Source organism: Ornithorhynchus anatinus, chromosome 2 (genome assembly GCF_004115215.2).
Source record: "Ornithorhynchus anatinus isolate Pmale09 chromosome 2, mOrnAna1.pri.v4, whole genome shotgun sequence".
Taxonomy (NCBI): Eukaryota; Metazoa; Chordata; class Mammalia; order Monotremata; family Ornithorhynchidae; genus Ornithorhynchus; species Ornithorhynchus anatinus.
The window spans coordinates 16139817-16154958 of NC_041729.1; the positions used below are offsets into that span (position 1 = coordinate 16139817).

At 50.0% G+C, this 15142-nt stretch overlaps 1 protein-coding gene across 4 annotated transcripts in view; it reads right to left on the reverse strand.

Moving 5' to 3' along the window:
* LOC100076557 (refilin-A) overlaps window positions 1–15142 on the reverse strand; it is a 35708-nt gene that overhangs the window by 18812 nt on the left and 1754 nt on the right. Inside the window, exons 1-3 of one of the 4 annotated variants that reach the window (XM_007666920.4) lie at window positions 13705–14113; window positions 9489–9791; window positions 8928–9017 (exon numbers count right to left, since the gene is read on the reverse strand). In XM_007666920.4, the coding sequence (XP_007665110.2) occupies window positions 8928–9017; window positions 9489–9791; window positions 13705–13833 (522 nt within the window). In that variant the 5' untranslated portion in view covers window positions 13834–14113. Of the gene's footprint in view, window positions 1–8133; window positions 8307–8927; window positions 9018–9488; window positions 9792–13704; window positions 14114–15142 lie in introns of those variants that run through there. The other 3 variants (XM_029058838.2, XM_029058839.2, XM_007666921.4) reach the window with 3 other exon arrangements.

Sequence of the window (15142 nt, forward strand, 5' to 3'; positions counted from 1 at the left end):
GGAACTGAGTATGGAGACTTTGGCCCCAGCACTAGGCCATGAGACCACACCCGCCTCGCCCCGTGATTCATGCCACCGGCCCGGGAAACAGCCGGACCGAGTATAAATACTCGCGGGCTGGAAATAAAAATACACGGCGACTATTTGGAGAGCTCCTCCCGGGCCCTGGCTGTGCTTCAGAACATAACCCATGAGAAGCCAGGAGCTCGGCTCCAATTCCCCAGCACCGGAGCCACCGTGGGCCCCCTCCAAGAGCTTGGGCTGGCCGGAGGGGGCGTCTCCATGAGCGAGGAGTGGAGAAGAGCCAGCTATGTTCTTGAACACAGAGCAGAAGGGCTGTGCTGGGGGACACTTCATCCATTTGTTGGGGAGCCCAAGTCCTTATCTCAGCTTGGCACAAATGACATCTCTGGGAACCAGACACCTTTGGCAGTCTCTGGCTTACACCTAGGTCTGCCCCGGCAGCAGGGCTGAGCTTGGAAGATTCCCCACTATGGGGAATCCAGTCCTGCCCTGCCATCACCCCTCTCCAAAGCTGCCTCAGCAGGCCACCCCAAACCCAGCCCCTCGGCCTCCCTTTGGCAGAAGCAGCAGGGCCAAAGAGGACTGGCGTAGTTACCAACTAAGGAACGTAGGCAGTTCGTAGCCACCTCATAGTCCCATCTGCTGAGCAGGAGATTGGATGATTGAGTGCTACAAGGTTGCAAAGCAGCTAGAATTTGGTGAACTGAAATGCACCGCATCCAGTGAGAAAAAAATAAATACCATTAGTACTATCGATCGCTGGTATTTATTGAACATCTACTAACTGCAAAGCACTGTATTAAGCACTGAGAGAGAAGAAAGGTAGACATGATACCTGCCCACAGGGAGCTTACACTTCAGCTACTGCAAAACTAAGCCGTGGGGATGGAAGGAACACACACAAGGCATCAAAACGCATTCATATGGAACAGCCACCTGCTATGCAGTGGCTTCAGGCTGAATTCCTAGAGGCAGCAGCGGCAGACCCCATAGATTGATTTGCGTCTTTCATTCAAGTGTATTTATTGAGCGCTTACTGTGATTTGTGTCTTTCATTCATTCAAATGTTTTTTTTTGAGCTCTTACTGTGTGCAGAGGACTGTACTAAGCACTTGAGTACAATACAACAATCCTTGTACCAGGATTTGCACTTTTAATTCACCCCACCCTCAGCCCCACAGCACTTTATGTCCATAGCCATCATTTATTTATCTCTATTAATGTCTGTTTCTTCCTCTAGACTCTCAGCTCCTTGTGAGCAGGGAATGTGTCTACCAACTCTATTATACTGAACTCTCCCAAAGCGCATAGTAGAGTGCTCTGCACACAGTAAGTGATCAATAAATATCATTGATTGAAGTCTCCTTTCATGGCTGACAGATTTCTCCATCCTATATCCCCTCCCTTCTGCAGGAGCTTTATACCTTGGTACTCATCCCAACACACTCCCCGCCTCCCCCAAGCCCCCAGCACTCATTGTATATATCATTATTCGCTGTCGCTTCCCTTACCCTTAATTCATTTTAGTGTCTCCTGCCCACACTAGATATGTTCACCAAAAATAGGGATCCTGCCCACCTCCCTTATTGTTCTCTCCCAAGTGCCTAGTACAATGCTCCACATACAGTAAGCGCTCAATAAATACTGTTGATTGATTGGCTGGCACACAGTAAATGATGGTGATGGTATTTGTTATGTATTTACTAGGTGCCAAGCATTGAAATAAAGGAGGGGCCTATACAATACAATTACCGTAATAATTAAAGCTTATCAATTGATAACACCATCTTCCAATGTCCAGGGGAACTCCAGAATACATTAGAAGTGGTGAACTCTCTCATATCTGGGGTAATTCATCTGCTTCATCTCAGCTAATAATAATAATAATAATGTTGGTATTTGTTAAGCGCTTACTATGTGCAGAGCACTGTTCTAAGTTCTGGGGTGGACACAGGGGAATCAGGTTGTCCCACGTGGGGCTCACAGTCTTAATCCCCATTTTACAGATGAGGTAACTGAGGCACAGAGAAGTGAAGTGACTTGCCCACAGTCACACAGCTGCCAAGTGGCAGAGCCTGGATTCGAACCCATGATCTCTGACTCCAAAGCCCATGCTCTTTCCACTGAGCCACGCAGCTAGACACCAGATGATGCTCACCCCCAGCGGGACTGGGAAGCCAAGCCCCAGTCACCCAATCATGCAAACTGAACTAGTGGCCCACCACAGTTCGGATGACTGGCTGTGGAGAAGTGAAAGTTTTTAATGAGAAGCAACATGGCCTTGTGGATACAGCATGGACTTGGGAGTCATAAGGAACTGGGTTCTAATCCCAGTTCTGCCACTTGTCTGCTGAGTGACCATGGGCAAGTCATGCCACTTGTCAGCTGTGTGACTTTGGGTAAATTATTTAACTTCTCTGTGCCTCAGTTACCTCATCTGTAAAATGGGGATGAAAACTGTGAGCCGGACGTGGGACAACCTGATTACCTTGTATCTACCCCAGTGCTTAGAACAGTGTTTGGCACATAGAAAGTGCTTAACAAATACCATCATCATCATTTAACTTCTCTGTGCCTGAGTTACAGATGAATAGAATGGGGATTAAGACTGTGAGCCTCATGTGGGACTCCTACAGGTAAACCCTCCTAACTTATTACCCTATATCTACCCCAGCATTTAATATGGTGCCCGGCACATAGTAAGCACTTAAATACCGTTTAAAAAAAAATTGAAAATTCACCCACATCACCACTACTGAGCACCCTCTGTGCACAGAGCCCTGTACTAGAACTTTGGGAACATAGACTAGAAGCAGAAGGCAGTCTCTGCCTGGGAAGAATTTACAGTGCCAGTATCAATCAGTGGATTGATAATATACTAAGCACTAAGGGGAACACAGTACAATTCACTTGGTAGACATGGTCCTTGCCCTCAAAGAACTTAGTGTGCCTTCAGTCTACTAAAATCTATTTACTTCTTTTGCATGATTTTTAAGATACTGATGAGAAAATAAAAATCCCCATAAAATCTCACAGGTCAACATATATATTTTCAAGCCTATCTGCAAGGTAGCATTAATCCAAGCTTCAAGATGGTGTAGAGGTCTCCCAATCAAGAAGATAAGGACAATAATGCCATTCCCTTAGAAACATTTGTGCCAAGCTGTACAAATGCTCACTTATTCCAAAAAGTGAACCAGAGAAGTGAAGGTTGGGGAGACGTTCGCTGCTGTGAGGGATCAGTCGGACCCATTAAAGGGTTAAAGAAAATGCACCTAAAGGCTTACGCTCCCTCTTCTCTGACAGCATTTTTAACACTCTCAAGCACAGAAGCACCTGGAAAGTTAGATTTATTTTTGTAGACTAAAGTGAGACAAGAACTAAATTCCAAAACAGATGGAAGTGAGACAGAAAGGCTTTTCACTGTCCAAAGCATGTGAGATTTAGATCCAAAGACAAGTGTCATTGGGATTAGAAAGAAAAGCCTGATTTTTACCACCCCAAATATGAAGACCCTCCTAGCTCCAATCCGAAGCCACAGCTAGCCCACCTCTCCTTCACTCTGGCCATACATGACTGTAAGAGGCTTTGGGATCCCTGGGTTCCTTGGGCCCGTCTGCTGGTCTGTCTGCTTGCCAGACAGTAAAAGACCTTTCCTCCCCCAGCTAAGGATGCTCCATTTGGAATCCCTAAGGGGGATATAGGGAGCGCAATGCATCCATTCATCCAGGCAGCAAGAAAACAGTCTTCAGACCAGCCTCATGCAGCTGAGGGGAAGAAGCGCCGATGTGTCTGGGAGCCACCAATGCCACTTCCTGTGGGGCGGTCGGGATCATTCGTCTCTGGCCGAACTCGCTAGATGTCCACCAGATGGGCCCCGCAAAAAACAAATTGAGGCCCAGTGGTTCACACCAATCTCCATTCAGGAAATCCCATTGTTTTTCTCTGAGGGGAGATGTAGGGCATCTGAAAGTGGACTGGGTAGAGTGTCTGGGGCCCGGCCAGTGTCGGCTTTCAGTGGCACAGAGATTGCACTGTCTTAGTTCTACGATGGGGGAAGCGATAATCCTGGTGTTGGGGCCTCCAGGTAAACCCTCCTTGAACTGCCTTTCCACTTGAAAGGCATTTTCACCCCAGCACATAGCGCATGCCTGGTGCTGTACATAATTATGCTTTCATCCTTAGCCTCTAGTCAGTTAGTCATATTTATTGAGTGCTTACTGTGTGCAGAACACTATACTAAGCACTTGAGAGAACAACAGACACATTCCCTGCCCGCAATGAGTTTACAGCATAGAGCATGTCAGCTGCCAGCTGACCCCCCAGGGAAGCCTCAGCTGACCTAAAATGCTCCCTGAATCAAGAGTAGTCTACAGCCACCAAGGATAGAAGGTCAGCAGCCGATCGGTTAAATTAACCCCATCATCATTTAGAGCACAATAGGAATCCTCAAATACTTCATTGTACGGTCATTATGGTCAGGGAACGTATCTACTAATTCTGTATGCTCTCCCAAGTGCTTAGTAGTGTTCTGCACATAGTAAGTGCTCAATAAATACCACTTGATTGACTACACACTAAGATATGGCGTAGACCAAATGATGGCACTTTACAGCCATCTTGAAATTTTAGTCTTTGGCAAAAGTACTTCTGTAAAGCACTTTTATGTCATAATTCTGTCTTTTTGTCCTCATAATATCCCTGTGAGGTAGGGATAGGGAAGCATTATTATGCTTATTTTACAGAGGAGGGAAGAGGCACAGAAAGGTTAAGTGATATGCTTGGGGTCACACAGCCTGGACAGTGGTAGAGTTCGGACAAGTAATAAGTAGTATTCTTTGAGCACTTAGCCTGTGCAGAGCCCTGTGTGTGTGGGAGAGCACAAGTGAATTAGTAAACACTAACCCTGCCCTCAAAGAGCTTATATTCTAAGAGCAAAGGCAGGACACTAAAAATTAAGACAAATAAATCTTACTAAAACAGCATCTCCTCCAGATGCCTTCCTTGACTAAAAACACTCATTTCCTCCACACTCTTTTTCTTCTGCTATAGCCTATGTACTTGGATCTGTATCCTTTAAGCACTTGATATTCACTCCAACTTATATGCCCCACCACACCTACATACACATCCTTACTGTCATTTCCCCTATCTATAATTTAAATGTCTGTCCCCCCTTTTCCTCTCCCTTCCCCCCCTCCACTCCACTGACTGTAAGCTCCTTGTGGGTAGTAAGCCCTCAAATACCTCTGATTGATTGATAGTGCTGAAACAACAGCGAATTAAAAGATATGTACATAACAGCTACGAGGGAAGGGTAGGGTTTAGTATCCAATTGCTTAGGGGACAAGAGAGTCCTGGACTGTCAGTAGGGGACAGAAAATTCTGTCAGGCCCTAGGAGAAAGTGCATGCATCTAGGTATCTAATAGTAATAGTGATGCTACTTGCTAAGCGCTTACTATGTGCCAAACACTGTTCTAAGCTGTAGGATAGATATAAATTAATCAGGTTGGACAAGCTCTTCGTCCCCATTTTATAGATGAGGTAACTGAGACCAAGAGAAGTTAAGTGACTTGCCCAAGGTCACACAGCAGACATGTGGCAGAGCCAGGATTAGAAGCCAGGTCCTTCTGACTCCCGAGCCGTTTATGTATGCATATATGTATGTATCTGCACAGATACACAGACACCTAGAGCAGGCATATTGGGGGCCCTCAGAGATCGGCCCCTCCTTCCAAATCGGGGGGGACCTGGCCTCCCAGGATCTCTTTGAGTAGGAGAGAGGGTTGGTCTACGCTCAACCTCCCCCCTCCTTTCCCCACCCCAATGGGAGCTACTTCTTTGGGCCAAGTTTGGGGCCTCTACATTGAACATGTGCCCCTCCCACCTCCCTAAAGCAGCAACAATTTGGGCCAGAAAGACAAAGAAAGAGGACTTTTGAAGAGGGAAGGCTACTCCTTTTTTAAGGCACACTTATCAAAATTCCTTTATAAAGTCCTCAATTGACTTTAGCAGTAAAGTTTCTTTCTTTGGATTGTTTTTGGTTCATTTATGCCATCAAGAACCTAATCCAATTGAAAAGACCGCAGGAGAAGGAAACAAAGACCTCATTCCAAATCCCAGCAGCCATGACTCTTAAGGGACACCAGTGGGGCAGGAACTAGAGAATCCCCTGTGGAATATCAATAGCAAGAATGGCATTTAAGTGCTTACTCTGTGCTAAGTCTTGGGGTTGATCTGAGGTTATCAAATCAGACCTAGTCTCCCTGTCTATTTTAACTCCTTTTTTACAGGTGAAGAAACAGGACCAGAGGAGTTCAGTGACTTGCCCAAAGTCATACAGCAGATTACTGCCATATCTAGGATTCGAACTCAGGTCTGAGTCTCACTCCTGTGCTCTTTCCACTTGGCCTCTTGATATGTTCAGATCCAGAGTGGCAGCCTGAATGCTTCCCTTGACTCCAAGGAGAGCACAGAAAAGACAGCCAAAGCAAGTGGAATTGGGTTTATTCCCGCTGTTGGCCCTTTTGAAGCCTTTCGCAGTTTCTTGAATGGTGACCCCATAATCAATGGGGCATTGTCTTAGAAACCAAGCTTTCCCTATTAAAGCCAAGTGAGACCTTTTAATAGAGCTCAGCTCAAGCACACATTGAGGCGACCCTTCCAGTGTCTGCCAGTGGAAGGGCCGCCCGGCAGGCATTTCTGAATGCTGCCAGTGATCAGACCATTGAAAGCTATTTGGTGAGATAAGGACCCATAGTTTGGTAGTGCCTAGGTATGCTGGGTTTGCAGGAGAAGAGAGGCATAAAGGTTAATGAAAAGTTCAAGTGATCCCTTCCTCTTTTTATTTTTGGTAACGGCAGCACCTGAACACACACTGAGCTAGAGGTAGGTTTTGTTTTTCTCCTCCATTAAAGATAATCGTTCCCTCTATTGGAAGAAGTACAACTAACGTAGCCAGAGAGGGGCAGTTTGAGGAATTCCTTCTAGTGCTAGGATGATTAAGTGAGCAAGCCTGCAGAGTGAAAAAATGGCTTTTGGAACTATACATTTCACTTCATCAGCCCCTCTTCTAACAGGGTTAGCAATTTTAAGGTTAGAAAATTGCAAGTTTTGCTGCAGCAGGAACCCAGTAAAGGTCAAGCCCCCTTTACTGAGAAGGAAAGACCCTCAAAACAGCCTTTCCCTCCAGAGGAACCGCCCCCCCCCACACACACACACAAAAAAGCTTTTCTCAACCTGGGTGGGTCTTTTAAATCTCTCATGCCTCGTCCCCATCTATTAGGTTTTTCAGTTGCGCAAGGCTCTGACATTTACTCGCCACTTGTTTAGACACTCAAACACCCTCCAGATGACTTTGACAAGCCCAGGACACCACTTCTCTTGCAGGAAAGTTTGGCACGTCAAGAGTGTAAAGGATCACGTTCAATGAAAACACTGTCCCAGCCAAGAGAGAGGGAGAGAGAGAAAAAGAGAAATGGAGCCATGGTGCACTTTCCCTGAAATACCTCACCTTAGGGTTAAAAATGGGTTATGGCTGGCATAAGTGAAATTCATATGCCATTATCATTTACCTTCCCTCCAGATAAGGGTCCTGCACGTTGCAATAAGCAAGCACGCAAGCACGCCTCGAAGGTAATTAGGGCACAGTTGAGAACACCTGTAATTGGCCAAGCATACATTCCATGGGACTTTGTGAAAATGCTTTGTTTGAGGGGTTGGGTTTTTTTTTTCTTTTGGTAAAAGAACAGTAAAAATTTTTTTCCAAGCTGAATGTCAAGGATGTTCACCAGTCCAGAAAGCAGAAAATACCCCCCCCCTTTACCAGCAAACTACAACTGAAGATTATCGGCAGATGGAATCCATTTTGCTCTTTTATCTGCATTTAACTTCCCTGTAAGGTCAGGTAGAGCAACCCAGCCCTGAAGAGTAAGACAAATCTCTCGAGTCAAAGGAGGCTGTACAGTGCTCTGCACCTAGTAAGTGCTCAATAAATACTACTGAATGAATGAGACCCCCCTCCCCACCTACAACCTGCTCCATCTCACCGATAGCGCTACGGAAAAAGCCCAACTGATCTCCCCAGCGGGGAGAGGCGCTTTCCTCACCTGAGGCCATGAACCACTCCTACGGCATCATCCCATCTCCAGATCAACCTCTCTGCAAAAGTTCCTGCTCTGGACTGGCCTTGACCCTTTCCCGGGGGTCGGCACACACCTGGTCAGAGACCCTCCCAGCCGATCAGCAGCAGGTAGAGGCCACTCCCCGGGGCTCAGGCAGCTGACCCGACCACCAGCCCTCCCAGGCCACTGGCTCCGGCCCCCTCTTGGGCCCCTAGGACTGGGCTGCCACGCCCCTCCAGGAGCCCATCCACTGCCAGGCCCCGGGCCGCGGTGCCAGCACGGCTCTGGATCTCACCTGGCCCTTCGGGCCGCTCTGCCTCGTGACCTTGAACAAGTCACTTCACTTCCCTGTGCCTCAGTTCCCTCATCTGTAAAATGGGGATTGCGACTGTGAGCCCCATGTGGGATAGGGACTGGGTCCGACCTGATCCGCTCGTATCCACCCCGCGCTTAGTACGGTGTCTGCAACATAGTAAGCGCTTGAAGCAGAGTGGCTCTGTGGAAAGAGCCTGGGCATGGGAGTCAGAGGTCGTGGGTTCTAATCCCAGCTCCGCCACTTGTCAGCTGTTTGACTTTGAGCAAGTCACTTCACTTCTCTGTGCCTCAGTTCCCTCATCTGAAAACGGGGATGAAGACAGTGAGCCTCACGTGGGACAACCTGATTAGCCTGTATCTACCTCAGCGCTTAGAACAGGGCTTAGCACTTAGCGCTTAACAAATACCATCATCGTCATCAACAAATGCCATCGTTATTAGTACGACGATGACGCTCAGCTGACCTGGGGTTTAGCCAGCCTCAGGTGATCCAGGAGGAGGAGGTGGTTGTCGCAGACACCGCTGCTCTGGTCCCCAAACCCCGGGTGGACACTCTGACGGGCACAATAATAATAATAAGAGGAATGATGTTATTTGGTAAGCGCTTACTATGTTGCAAGGACAGTTCTAAGCGCTGGGGGAGATACAAGATATTCAGGTTGGCCCACGTGGACCTCAGAGTCTTCATCCCCATTTTACAGAAGAGGTCACTGAGGCCCAGAGAAGTGAAGTGACCCGCCCAAAGTCACACAGCTGACAAGTGTCGGAGCTGGGATTAGAACTCACGACTTCTGACTTCCAGCCCGGGCTCTTTCCTCTGAGCCACGATCGGGGTTCCATCCCTGCCAAGCCTGCGGCAGGGGGGTCTCTGCCCGGAAAGAAGGAGGTACCCAGTGTTAGGCACATAGTAAGCGCTTAAGAAATACCATACTTACTATTATTATTACCCGGACCAACCCCCTCGATGTCGGGTCCCTCGGCTGGCAAGCTCTGCGCTCCCGGGGGAGCGGGCGACTGTCTCTTACCTCTCTGCCCTCCTGGGGGGCGACGGCCGAGGGGTCGGTGGGGATGGCGCTGCCCCCCGCTGCCCGGCCGTCCGGGGACAGGGCGTAGAAAGGGGGGCTGGGGCTGGGGGGAAGCCCGGAGTCCGGGCTGTCCAGCAAGCCCTCCCGGCTCCTCTCCTTCAGGCTCTCCTCCATCCCCTGCAAGTGCAAATGACCCACCATGGCTGGTGCCCGCGGGGCGGAGGGCAAGGTCGCCCCCCTTTCTCTTCCCGGTGCGGGCCTGGAGGGCGTCCCGGAGGCGGCGGCTCGGTGCCCTGGGCGAGCCTGCGGGGAGAGCGGAGAGGAGAGGGCGTCAGGCGGAGCGAGGGTGGCAGGGAAGGGGTGCCAGAGGAGGGGGGTCCCCGCTGGGAGCCCCCCACCCCTGCCAGGCCTCGGTGCGGGAAAGGGGGAGCTCCGCGCCGCCGCGCTGCTCCAGGACCGGCCCCGACCCCCTTCCGGGTCCAGGGTCCAGGGTGCAGATCCTGCCCCCCGCCCCCTCCCGATTTCCCCGCCCCTGTCTCCGACCAGGGCCCGAGCGCCCACGCCAGCCGGACAGGGGGGCGGGAGAGAGAAGGCTGCAAAGGACGGGGAGGGGGTTCCCTCCTCTTTTCTCTTCCCTCCCCCCCTCCTCATTTCCCTCTTCCTCCCCCTCCTCTTTTTCCTCCTCCCTCCTCCCCTCCTCCAAGGCTGAAAGGCCAGACCGTGGGGAGCGGCGGGAGATGGGTCCCGGGAGGATCTCGCTCCACAGCGGCTTTGGTGTCGGCCGCCCCTCGGCCTCCTACGCCGCCGGGCAGTCCTCCAGCTGTGGCCTCTAGGGACAGCTCCGGTCCTGGCCTGGTCCCGTCCTGGCCCTGCTCAGTCCTGTCCTGGTCCGGTTCTCATCCGGTCCTGGCCCGGTCCCGCCCTGGTCCGGTCCTGGCCTGGTCCTGGCCCAGTCCTGTCCTGGTCTGGTCCTGGCCCAGTCCTGTCCTGGTCTGGTCCTGGCCCAGTCCTGTCCCTGTTCCCTCCTGGTCCGGTCCTGGCTCGGTCCGGTCCTGGCCCTGGCCCTGTTCCGTCCTGGTCCGGTCCTGTCCTGGCCCGGTCCAACTCCGGCCCCTCTGCCCAGCTTGGGTCCTCGCCGCTACCCCCTTCCCGCGCCTTCTTTCCTCCTCCTTTCCAGGCTTGGTCCTCCCTCTGCCTCTCTGTCGGCTGGGCCAGGGTTTCAGATCGGGTGTCCTTTCTGGACAGAGCCCGAAGGCGAGGGCCAGCTGCGGAGCCAGCCCGCGCCCGACCCGGGACAGGGGACCCCCATCCCATCCGTTCTGGCCAGGACCCCGAAGCCATTTGAGCCCCCTCCACCCTTCCTCCACTGGGCAGGGGCTGCTGGCCCGCTCTACGTTGTCAGACACCCAAGGACCTTCGGGATCCTTTATCAACCAGGGAACTGATAAGAATCATACTAATAGTAATGATTATGATATTTGTTAAGTGCTTACTATATGACAGGCACTGTACTAAGCGCTGGGGTGGTTACAAGCAAATGGGGTTGGACACTTTCCCTGTCCCACATAGGGCTCACAGTCTCAATCCCCATTTTCCAGATGAGGCCCAAAGAAATGAAGTGACTTGCCCAAGGTCACTCACACAGCAGATTAGTGGCCGGGCTCAGAACCCATGACCTCCTGACTCCCAGACCTGTGCTCTATCCACTGCACCATGCTGCTTCTCATAATAATGATAATGGTATTTATTAAGCGCTTACTATGTGCCAGGCACTGTTCTAAGTACTGCGTAGGTACAAATGTAGTCAGGTTGGACACAGTCCCTGGCCCACGTGGGGCTCACAGTCCTCGTCCCAAATGGAGCTCACAGTCTTCATCCCCATATTCCAGATGAGGGAACTGAGGCCCTGAGAAGTGAAGTGACTGGCCCGAGGTCACACAGCAGACAAGTGGCGGAGCGGGGATTAGAACCGGTGACTTTCTGACTCCCAGGCCTGTGTTCGATCCACTAGGCCGTGCTGCTTCTCTAATTATATGGTACATGTTAAATGCTCACTATGTGCCAAGCACTGTTTTAAGCCCTGGGGTAGATACAAGGTAATTGGGTTGTCCCATGTGGGGCTCACAGTCTTAATCCCTGTTTGACAGATGAGGTAACTGAGGCACAGAGAGGTTAAGTGTCTTGCCCAAGGTCACACAGCAGACACTTGGCAGATTTGAGATTAGAACCCAAGTCCTCTGACTCCCAGGCGCATGCTCTTGCCACTAAGCCACGCTGCTTCAGATGGAGCAGGCTTCACTCTGAAAGCAGAAGAAGTCAAATTGCTCTGCTGAAAACAAGTCCCACCCACTATGTCCTGGATTTGGGATGAGGGGAGACAGCGGGAAAAATCGGCCTGCTTGGAGGGAGCTCCTGAGAGTTTGCCCTTCATCCTTTGAGTTGGTTAGTTCTTTGTTTTCATTTTCCTCCCCATCTCCCTCGTGGTCCCCACCCTCCAGACAAAGAACCCGTCCTGAATCACCAGCTCCTGAATCACCAGCACCTAAACCAACTGATCCCCATCAAAAGTTATCTCCATCTCCTCCACCCCACCAATGAATAATCACAATTTAAATTCTTCCAAGCACTTAGTACAGTGTTCTGCACATAGTAAACACTCGATAAATGCTATTGATGATGGTGATGATGTGCTAAGCACTGGGCTAGATACAATACAATCAGATACAGTCCCTGTTCCATAGGAGTTTCACGGTCCAAGGAGGGAGGAGAACAGAAATATAATCCCCATTTCACGGATGAAGAAACTGAGGCATTGTTAAATTGACTTGCCCTTGGTCTCACAGCAGACAAGTGGAAGACAAGTGAGAAGCAGAGCACAGGCCTGGAAGTCAGGAGGATCTAGGTTCTAATCCTGGCTCTGCCACTTGTCTGCTGTGTAACCTTGGTTACCTGATCTGTAAATGAAGATTAAAACTGTGGGACACGGACTGTGTCTGATCTGATTATCCTGTGTCTACCCCAGCACTTAGAACAGTGTCTGGCACACAAGTGCTTTACAAATACCATTAAAATAATTTGAAAAGTAGCAGATCTAGGTTGAGAACCTGGTTCTCCTAACTCCAAATCTAGTGCGCTGCCCACTAGCCCATGCTGCTTCTCACTGGTCTGCCACTTGCCTACTGTGAGACCTTGGGTGAGTCACTTATCTATGCCTCAGTTTTCTCATCTGTAAAATGGGGATTAAGTTCCTGTTCTCCTTCCCCCTTGGACTATGAGACCCCTGTGGGACAAAGACTGCATGGCCTAGTGGCAAGAGCATAGGCTTGGGAGTCAGAGGATGTAGGTTCTAAACCCGGCTCTGCCGTTTGTTTTCTGTGTGACCTTGGGCAAGTCACTTCACTTCTCTGTACCTCAGCTACATTATCTGTAAAATGGGGATTAAGACTGTGAGCCCCACATGGGACAACACTTAAAACAGTGCTTGGCACATAGTAAGCAATCAACAAATACCATAATTATTATTAGATCTAGACCAGTGCTTAGCACATCATCACTAGGCCATGCATGAAGGGAAGCCATCTCGACTCTTGAGCCGCCAGGCTGGAGTCCAAGTCCTGCCTGCCAGTCACAGGTGGAGATTTCAGGAAGAATCTAGATCATTCCAGAGAGAAAGAGCCTTCTTTTTCTTCAACTTCTATCTACATAATTCAGGCCAGGGCTTGATATCCTTCCCCCAAATTACCTGGGGAATTGTAGCTGCTTATTAGGACAATCATTTTGAAATGAGAGAGAGAGAATACACTCTGTCCTAAACCCTGCCCAGGCTAGGGACCTGGTCCTGTGGATCACTAAGCAACATAGCCTTGTCAAACACAAAGGAGTCAGGCCTGGTTTAACTTAGTGAACAGCTTCGCTCCCATGGAGAAAAATCCATGACAAGAACTAATGGCTCTTTTTCCTGGTTAAATGAGTAATGCCCCTACTGCCGGCACTATCTCTCCAGGAGCGGATCGATGAGGTTGAGGTTTCTTCCAGTTCCGGTCCTAGGGAGATAGAGCTGAGTCTGCCCACCCACGTCCGCGAGCGAGACAGGCTGGCCAGTGCAGATTAGCTTAAATGATTTGTATGTGCCCAGCAGGGCAGAAAAATAGCTCCGAGTTACAAATGTCAAACAGTCAGCAAGCCACCCCCACAAATAACCCCAATGACCGGTTACCTCTGATCCACTCAGCTGCACTGGCAAAGGCTTGATTGAAAGCCAAATACTGTAAGGGCTTTCATTCTTACTCACATCCCCAGAGAATCGGCAAATGTCAAAGTGGGGTGGAAAGGCCACCGTTTCCATAAATCAGCCCGAGCCCATAAGCCACCTCACGGGTTTGCATCCATGAACGTGTTGAGCCTGGGCCTTAGACTCTGAGGCTCTCCTGCTGACTTCCAGCTTGGGTGACCCCAAAGGTTTCCAAATCAGAAGGAGAGAGACAGAGGAAGGCAGCAGGAGCTCACTAAAGGGCGGGAAGGGAGGAGAAAAAAGGCATTTCACTGATGTCTAGTCCAGGCTGCCCACAGGACTTCAGGCAAGCCTGAAAACTGCTTATGCCAAAGGGCCAGCTCAGAGCCACGATGAGGATGGGGTGGGAGTGGACATTGCCATGGGATAATGGCTGGGACCAGGTGGGTTAAGTGCTGAAGCAGGGAGTTGGAAAACAAGTGTGGGAATCCCTAATTGAAAGCATTATTAAAAAGTATTTTCAGGCCCATCCCTGGCTCTGCTGGGGTTTTTGTTCATTGGGAGCAGGGGTTGGGGTGAGGGAGGGTGGGGCTGCTAGTAGACAGGGACTGTGCCTGTTGTTACATCATACTCTCCCAAGCACTAAATTCAGTGATCTGTTCAAAGTAAGCACTCAGTAAACACGGTGGACTTACCGACAGCAGTAGAGTAGCAGGGAGTGGGGGGCTATATTGTTTCACCGCTTCTGCATCACCTGACTACTAGGGTACTCTCCCACACTTCCCCACCTGGGTAATCACCATCCCCACTCTCCTTCACCTGGGTACTCACTGCTCCTCCCCACTTAGGTATTCACCCCTGGAAGCACTTAGGTATATTGTGACTCAGTGGAAAGAGCAGGGGCTTGGGAGTCAGAGGTCTTGGGTTCTAATCCTGATCTGCCACCTGTCAGTTGTGTGACTTTGGGCAAGTCACTTAACTTCTCTGTGCCTCAGTTGTTTCATCTGTAAAATGGAGATTAAGACTGTGAGCCCCATGTGGGACAGGGTTTGGACTGTGAGTCAGAGGATCTGGGTTCCAATATGACTCCACCACTTACCTGCTGCAAGACCTCAAGCAAGTCATTTAACCTCTCTGTGCTTCAGTTTCCTCATCTGTAAAATAGGGACTCAATACCTTTCCCCCCTCCTATTTAAACTTTGAGCCCCATTTGGGATAGGAATTGGGACTGTGTCTATCTTGTATCTACCCCAGGGCTTAATGTAATGATAGGCATGTAATAAGTGCTTACCAGAGAGCATTGTTATTATTACTAATAATAATGTTGGTATTTGTTAAGCACTTACTATGTGCAGAGCACTGCTCTAAGCGCTGGGATAGATAGAGGGTAATCAGGTTGTCCCAGGTGAGACTAACTACCAAA